Source organism: Panthera uncia (genome assembly GCF_023721935.1).
Source record: "Panthera uncia isolate 11264 chromosome C1 unlocalized genomic scaffold, Puncia_PCG_1.0 HiC_scaffold_4, whole genome shotgun sequence".
Lineage (NCBI taxonomy): Eukaryota > Metazoa > Chordata > Mammalia > Carnivora > Felidae > Panthera > Panthera uncia.
Window position 1 is genome coordinate 84,256,681 of NW_026057585.1, and position 9,035 is coordinate 84,265,715.

General features: G+C 40.6%; 1 protein-coding gene across 2 annotated transcripts in view; it reads right to left on the reverse strand.

Annotated features, from left to right (window-relative positions):
• Nucleotides 1–1,301: 1,301 nt before the first annotated feature.
• Nucleotides 1,302–9,035, reverse strand: part of STX12 (syntaxin 12) — a 42,459-nt gene continuing 34,725 nt past the window's right edge. For both annotated transcript variants that reach the window (XM_049618800.1, XM_049618801.1), the window contains exons 7-9: nt 5,407–5,479; nt 4,112–4,194; nt 1,302–2,826 (exon numbers count right to left, since the gene is read on the reverse strand). In XM_049618800.1, coding sequence (XP_049474757.1) covers nt 2,734–2,826; nt 4,112–4,194; nt 5,407–5,479 — 249 coding nt within the window. In that variant the 3' untranslated portion in view covers nt 1,302–2,733. The remainder of the gene's footprint in view (nt 2,827–4,111; nt 4,195–5,406; nt 5,480–9,035) is intronic.

Consider the following 9,035-nt stretch of genomic DNA (forward strand, 5'->3'; position numbering starts at 1 on the left):
AATTTTACAGCTGGAAGAGAGGTACTGAGAAAACTTGGGGCTCATACGTTAAAAGACTTGTCCAAATAACTACAGCGATTTAATGGCAGAGCCAAGATTCTTCAGTTTTTCTGTACTCCGGTCTAAGGGTTTTTGTTTGTTTGTTTTTAATGTTTGTTTTTGAGAGAGAGAGAGAGAGAGACAGAGCACGTGCAGGGGAGGAGCAGAGAGGGAGACACAGAATCGGAAGCAGGCTCCAGGCTCCAAGCTGTCAGTGCAGAGCCCGATGTGGGGCTCAAACTCACAAACTGTGAGATCATGACCTGAGCCGAAGTCAGAGGCTTAACTGACTGAGCCACCCAGGTGCCCCCGTTTGTTTTTTAAGTTTATTTATTTTGAGAGAGAGAGAGAGTGCGCGCGCGCAAGGGAGGAGCAGAGAAAGAGAGAAGATCCCAAGCAGGCTCTGCCCTACCAGTGCAGAGCCTGACATGGGGCTCAAACCCATGAACTGTGAGATCATGACCTGAGCAGGAATCAAGAGTCGGACACTTAACCGACTGAGCCACCCAGGCACCCCACTCGTCTAGTTTTTGACCTCCAAACTAATGGTTCTCAACCATGGTTACACATGAGAATTATCTAGAGCTTTTAAATGCCCAGGCTATATATACTCCAAGCTAACTCAATTAGAATCTTGTGGCAGGGGCACCTAGGTATCAGTATTTTTTAGTTTCTGATGGGAAGCCATGGTTAAGAACCACCATCCTAGACCATGATGCCCCCTTCCCCCCCGCCCGACCCCAAAGACAAACAAGGCACAGATAAGGATTCTGTGAACACGTTTATTAAGACCACCTACCACAACCTCTTGGCAACTACCACAAACTCCAGGCCATTTGAATTCTAGCCAAGGTCATATTTGCTACCCATGACCACTAGGTACCACGACCACTAGATTACATAGTATTATAGAACAGAACTATGATAGCTTCATTTAACCCAAACTGAAATTGTTTTTCACAATCAAGAATGTTTTCTTGCCTGAAATGTTACAAATGATGCATCCGAGTCCAGCTTTAATCTGGAGCTGAAGGGGCCATGATTGTAGAACCAAGCAATTAGCCCTGAAGCTGCTGCTTGGGCCACTGACACCGCAGTAGCTCCATTCTGTTTTTCAAGGAATGGGCAGCAGCGGCCCTTATTCCACCTCCAAACCAGCCCTCACCCGATCTCCAGCTTCTTGCGGGTCTCGACGTTTCTCAGGACAGCACATAACCTCATAGCTACCGCATCAGGACGTTAACTCATAAAAACTTACTACAAAAGTTTTTAAAATGTTTATTTGTATTAAGGAGTGCAAGAGTACAAAGAAACTTAGGCATTTGGGCCCTTGTTTCCCTACTATTCACATTAGTTTGGTAAAAGGAGATTAACATTAAAGGGAGTGGAAGAAATGAATATAAATATATCCAGGGTAGCCCAATCCTCTAATTCACTAAAGGATGAACTGAAATTGGCCCAAAACACATTTATGTGTGAGTCTACAGAAATTACATTCCCTTTAACTTCTCTAGACCTGTGTGGAAAAGGGAAGTGGACAACATTTATATTACAAGACAGCAATCTTTTATTGAAACATTTTTTTTTTTTTTTTTTTTTGTCTAAAACTACGCATGGAGATTAATCTCTTGTTCATAAATTAGGGTAAATCTAACATCACTATTCCAAACCAGTATTATTTACAAAAATGAACCTTTTCTGTATCACCAGGTTCATGGAAATAAATTTTAAACCAACTTCAGTCTAGCCTTTAAAAATCTTCCTGCCATCAAACGGCCAGCAACCCTCATGGGTAAGGGGCAGCCTTTTGACAGCAACATTCATCATTCGCCAGGAATGTAGAACCACAAGTGAACAACAACAAAAAGTTTAAATCATTCCAAACAATTCCTATTTGCTTTCCAAAAGCATGCTTTGTCTAATTCTCCCTTTCTATACAGACATGGGGAGAGGGACCCCAGAGAGCATAGTAACGTTAATTAAATTAACCTCTTATAAAAGTGAACAAGATGGTTTAGTGTGTGTACAGATGAACTGCTACGGATGACATTAGGAAACAATAAAGTAAACTTTAAGCCCCAGTAACAGGAACCCCAATAAGTGGCCAGCTCACATAGACACTTTTAATCTGGATCAAATGTGCAGTGTTTCACTTTCCAGTTAAATACACTGTCATAATCTTTCAAAAGCAGAAAGAGAATAGGCTTCTTGGGAATTCAAATTAAAATGTTAAATAATAAAAAGTACTGGCTTATAATATAGTTTCTGACAGACTCCGCTGCACTGGGTGTCAGAAAGAAATTCTATCTCAGTTGCTAGTAAAAAGGTGAATCTAGTATACACACAAAATGACAATATTACAAGACTGTAGTGTCACCTGTCAAAACAAGAACATCTAGAATGGAATTTTCAGTAAACACTTGGGATGAAGGGTGATCAGAACACAAGAGAAAGCAAAATCCACATAAATTAATTCTGAATTTGAGAAATCAATAAAATGTATACGTAAATTGATAAATACTGTCTCCATAGGTCACTAATTCCAAGGACTAGTTAGTAGTTATTTTCTAACTAAATTATTACAGGACATTCTGGTGTATGCTCTCTTCTTGTGATCAGTTTGTTCTGGCAAGACTCCATGAAGCACGTGCCCTTGAAAACAGCTCAGCAGAAGGCGGCTCTGAGGCAATCACTTCATTTATAAATTTGCCAGATAATAAGTACCAAGATTACAATAATCACTGACAGGACAAGCACCAGGATACAGATCTTCTTGCGAGATTTTTTCTGAGGAGAAAAATATGTAAGGAGACACTCGTGAAACAAGTAAAATTCTTCTTATCTAAGACTCCAAGATGTTTCATAAATCTGCCTCCTTGTAATTCAAAATGAATTCTATCCATGCATGAATACGGAGAGAGGCATGCCCCAAATCTCGACAGTTATCAGCAGCAGGAGGCAACAGTACGAGTTCTAATTCCTAATACATTTTTGCAAAGGGATTGTTTATACCTCTGCTGCTAGGCATTAGTTGTAATAAAATAAGTTACTTGTGCATGTGTATTTTAATAAACGTTTTATGCCTGTTATAAAATTTTATGTTTGTTGTAAAAAATACAGACAAGCAGAAAGAAAATAATCACCTACGGATAAAACTGCTGACATTTTGATTCTATTTCCTTATGATCTTTTTTATCGATGCATATCGTTATTTGACAGAATTGGGATCATACTGTATGATGTTTTTCTCACTTAACATTTTAGCATAAAAATTTAATTCCCACACAATATAATATTGAGTGGATGTGTGTAATTTACTTCATAATTCCTTTACTGTTTGACACTAAAGTTGCCATCACTCAGTTTTTAAAAGGAAACACTATTATTAAATACAGATTTCTTTAAGAACATTTCTGGGTAAAATATAACTAACCCAGGAACATGGAAAATGGCTGAAATGCTGTCTATTTCTAAAAAGCGACATAGCACCAAACAGAGGAAATGAACAGTAGCTCCTTCAGCGTGTTTGAGACAAAGATCCAGATAGATGTCACAAATCCGGAGTTTCAGCTAATATGTAAAAGAGAATCACTTCATACAGAGTACAACAATTAACTTCTACTTATTCATAGAAAAAGAACCCCCAAATGATAAACCCCTAATGATTCACAAATAGCAGCTGGAATTGATTTTATGCCCATCCTCTGTAGCAATAGTCAACATAAAGTATCTGCAAAGTCCTACTTTGTACCTATTACTATACTAATCGAAACAAATTTTAGCTGCTCATAATATAAAATAAGCCCTATGCCAGATTTAGGTATCATGCTACCTTATGGGGTTAGCCTCGTAGCAGTGAAGCTCCTGTGTAAGTTTATTCAAGGTTTGATGTCTTTTTGTAGATTTCTCTGTGGAGGAAAATACTAAAAACGGAACTGGGACAGCAATTATGACCACTTGCCTCCAGCTCAAGCCTAACAGGCAAAAGGCTGCAGCTGTTCTGAACGTGTCAATGAGCCGTGATGGCCCATAAATCTGCAGCACAGTGACTTTCTTTGGTACCTGCTTTTACCTGATAGTAGGCAGCTCGCTGTAACTGATCAGTGGCTCTTTCTACATGTACCTCTGAGCTTTCCACATTGGCTTCTATGCTGTCTGCAAAGAAAAAGAAGGGCAGTGGATGTTTTTACCACACTCGATGTTTCAAGATGGCAAATTAAACACACTCCTGATATTGTGGGTTCTGGTTTGACCACCATCTATCCAGCTATCCAGCCATGAAATCAAAAGTTACTAACTGGGTAAGAGAATAGCTCTATTCTTTGGAAATAAATAGTGAACTCTTTTTGTGGCAAAGGGTTATGAAGTATGCAACTGACCCACAAATGCTTCAGAAAAAATCGTGTATACACATATATATTTAGAGAGAAAGACTTAGAGCAAATATAAAGCAAATGGGGTAGAACGTTAATAAGAGGTAAATCCGGGTAAAGGTTACAAAAGAGTTCCTGTAGTATTTTTATTTTTGCAACTTTTCTAAACTTGAAATTATTTCCAAATAAAAAAGCTTAAAAAAAGAGTTACTAATCCCAAAATTGTGCAAGTTTCTGGAGATAAAAGCTGGGAAGCCAACAGCTATTTTCCTAAACAGCCAAAGACTTAAAAAAAGAGGCTATGGAGGGGCGCCTGGGTGGCTCAGTCGGTTGAGCGTCCGGCTTCGGCTCAGGTCATGATCTCACGGTCCGTGAGTTCGAGCCCCGAGTCGGGCTCTGTGCTGACAGCTCAGAGCCTGGAGCCTGTTTCGGATTCTGTGTCTCCTTCTCTCTCTGCTCCTCTCCTGATCACATTCTGTCTCTCTCTCGCTCAAAAATAAATAAACATTAAAAAATAAATAAACAAATAAAAATAAAAAGAGGCTACGGCAAGTTGAGCTGAGTACTCACGGGGGTCTCACTTTTGCATCTACATTTGACACTATAAGAGAAGGGCTAAGAAAATGAATTTAATAATTTTAATTTTTATTTATTAAAAAAATTTTTTTAAACATTTATTCATTTTTGAGAGACAGAGACAGAGACAGAGTGCGAGCAGGGGAGGGGCAGAGAAAGAGAGGGAGACACAGAATCGGAAGCAGGCTCCAGGCTCTGAGCCATCAGCCCAGAGCCCGACGCGGGGCTCGAACTCACGGACCGTGAGATCGTGACCTGAGCTGAAGTCGGATGCCCAACCGACTGAGCCACCCAGGCGCCCCAAATTTAATAATTTTAAAATGGCATTCCTAAATTCCTAAGACACATCTTACTGACTTCCTCATACACAAATACTACTATTAACTCACCTTATGGTAAAGGAATCAATGATACATACCAATTAGATCACCCTGATCATGGATCATCATGGCCAAATCTTTAAATATCTGATTGACATCCAAAATGTCAGCCTAAGGAACACAAAAAATAATTAATATTAGGCAACATGTTAGACAATTCAGTTCCTCTACTTAGCTAAAATTTTGGCTATAAACATAACACGTGTTTCTAAGGCTCATAAATCATGCTTTCTCCACAAACTGAAAATGAAAATAATGTTAATTAACATTTACTAAATGCCTACTATGTGCCAAGAACTATACCTGGTAGATAATTCAGCACAGACTCTTAGAGTCTGAATGTCAGCTAGAGAGGACCCACAGTCTTGCTGGGTGAAGTTAATCCTCCACAGTCTTGTACCATCTTGGGCCAGCCTCTCTAAAATGTGGATAATGACGGTACCCATCTCATACTAAAGCACAGAAGTACTAAATAAATTGATATAAAGTTCTCAGAACTGTGTGATAAGCATTTCATAAGTGTTAGCTATTATTAATCATTACTTAGTTGGTACCCATGACAACAAAATGAAACATATATTATCCCCATTGTACAGAAAACTGGGGCTCAGAGAGGTTTATGACTTGTCCCGAGGTCTCAAAGATAGCTAGTGGCAGAGCTGAGAACGAAAAGTTCATGATATTTTTATTATGTTACTATGCCTCTATGATATTTACATTAACTATTCAGTAACTGTATGAAGTCAAGTATCTCTGAGGATAATAAGGCTCAGAGAGGTTATATAACTGGTCACAAAGCTGGTCAGTGAGGAAACTAAGCGTTGGGGCCAGAATATCTCTACAGCCTACGCTCTTTTTTTTTTTTTTTCCTTATAAGTAGGCTCCGGGGAGCCCAGCATGGAGCCTATCACGAGGCTCGAACTCATGACTCTGAGATCAAGACCTAAGCTGAGATCAAGAGTCGGACGCCTACCTGACTGAGCCATCCAGGTGCCCCAAGTCCAGGCTCTTTCGATTGCAATATACTGCTTCTCGGAATGGCACGATAAAAAACAATGCCTTGAAAGCCATGACTTCCTAATCATAGCTTAGCAAGACTAGTTCTTACCAGCACCTCAAAACCTCAATTACTTGCTAAGAGTCTACTGTAGTTGGCACAGTCTGCTAGTTGCTGTAGATACAGAAAGACTGACTAGCTACTGGGGTGGGATGGAAGGGGGGGGGGATCAGTACTTTTCTTTATAAGTCATTATATAGGAAGTAATTAGTAAATAGTACAGTAAGGAGTATAGAGAAAGGCTTGCAGAAGAAGTAGGACTTGAGTTGTACCTTAAAGCAAAAGAGAAGCCATATAAACAAAAAGTTAACAGAGTTAAAGAGCAAAGAGCCCAGTTTGGTTACAACACAGGTATGCAATTGTGATTTATAATAAGAAGTATATATTTAGTCTTCATCCTGTTCCTGGAGCAGAGCTGTTAAAACCCTTGAAATTTCCTGAGTGATAAGAGAGATAAAATTATCTCTCGTTATTCATAAGAAACCCCTTTCAACCACACCTGAGCTTATGTTAAGAACAAGGCTTTTGGGGGCGCCTGGGTGGCTCAGTCGGTTAGGCGGCCGACTTCGGCTCAGGTCATGATCTCGCGGTCCGTGAGTTCGAGCCCCGCGTCGGGCTCTGTGCTGACAACTCAGAGCCTGGAGCCTGCTTCGGATTCTGTGTCTCCCTCTCTCTCTCTGACTCTCCTCGTTCATGCTCTGTCTCTGTCTGTCTCAAAAATAAATAAACGTTAAAAAAAAAAAAATTAAAAAAAAAAAAAAGAACAAGGCTTTTGGAAAGCCCCTCAGGATGGGGGCTGGTTGCCAGGGGAACCAATCTTCTCATCAGAGGGGCTGGAGGTTGACTCAACCACCAAGAGCCAATGATTTAATCAACCATGCCTACATAACGAAGCCTCCACAAAAATACTAAACGGCAGGACTGAGAACACTGCTGGGTTGGTGAGCACAGAGGTCCTGGGAGAGTGGTGCACGTGGAGATGGCATGGAAGCTCCACACCCATTCCCCTGTGTATCTCTTCATCTGGCTGCTCCTGAGCTGTAACCTTTTATGATAAAGCAGTAACCTACTGTTTTCCTAAGCTCTAAGCTGCTCTAGCAAATTAATCAAAGCCAAGGCCATGAGAACTTCCAATTGACAGCCTGTCAGAAGCACAGGTAACAACCTAGACTTACAACTGGCTTCCCAAGCTGTGGAGAGGATGCAGTCTTGTGGGATTGAGCCCTGAACCTGTGGGATCTGATGCTAACTCCAGGTAGATAGTGTCAGAATTGGGTTAAATTGTAAAACACCCAGCTGGTGTTACAGAATTGCTTCATGTGGATAAAGCCCACGTTTGGTGGCCAGAAATGTTAGAAGTGCAGTGTGAGAGTCGAGGAGACACAACACTGTGTTGTTTCTCCATTAGAATAGGGTTTGTGGGGCACCTGGTGGTTCAGCCCGTTAAGTGTCCAACTTCGGCTCAGGTCACAATCTCATGGTTCGTGGGTTTGAGTCCTGCATTGGGCTCAGCGCTGATGGTGCAGAGCCTGCTTGGGATTCTCTCTCTCCCCCTCTCTCTCTGCCCCTCCCCCACTTGTGTGCATGCGTGTGTGTGCGCGCGCGCGCGCATGCGTGCACGCTCTCTCTCAAAATAAATAAATAAACTTAAAAAAAGAAAGAAGAATAGGGTTTGTACAGTAGATGTAGGAAATGACTGGAGAGGAAAATCCAGCCCCAGTTAAGGCATCTGGACGTAATGTTGCTGAATCTGTCAAGTGCCCACTATGCTCCTGACATCCACCACCTTACACTGCTTTCCTTAGCTGCATGTCTCACTCGACTCTCTGCTAGAACAGTATTTCTAATGTCAGAGAACCAAGTTGATGATTAGTTGCAGTAGGTGAAAAAGAGAAAAAATAAGACATCTTTGAAGACATTTATTGTCTTATTATCATCACAGTTGAGGATGAATTGTTCCATCTCAACACAGACACTTAAAAAAAAATTAAAGGGGCGCCTGGGTGGCGCAGTCGGTTGAGCGTCCGACTTCAGCCAGGTCACGATCTCGCGGTCCGTGAGTTCGAGCCCCGCGTCGGGCTCTGGGCTGATGGCTCGGAGCCTGGAGCCTGTTTCCGATTCTGTGTCTCCCTCTCTCTCTGCCCCTCCCCCGTTCATGCTCTGTCTCTCTCTGTCCCAAAAATAAAATAAAAAACGTTGAAAAAAAAAATTAAAAAAAAAAAAAAATTAAAAAAGAAAATAAAAAAGTGAAAAAAATTACAAATAAAAATTAGTAAAAATTATATACGTGTGTGTGTGTGTGTGTGTGTGTGTGTGTGTGTGTGTGTGGCTCAGTCACTTAAGCTTCCAACTTCGGTTCAGGCCACAATCTCACCATTCATGAGTTCAAGCCCCATGTCAGGCTTTGTGCTGACAGCTCAGAGCCTGGAGCCTGCTTTGGATCCTGTGTTTTCCTCTCTCTCTGCCCCTCCCCCACTTATACTCTGTCTCTCTCTCAAAAATAAATAAATATTTAATATATATATACACATATATTTTTATTTTAAATATATATATAAATATATATTAAATATACATATATTTTAAATATATATATTTAAATATATATAT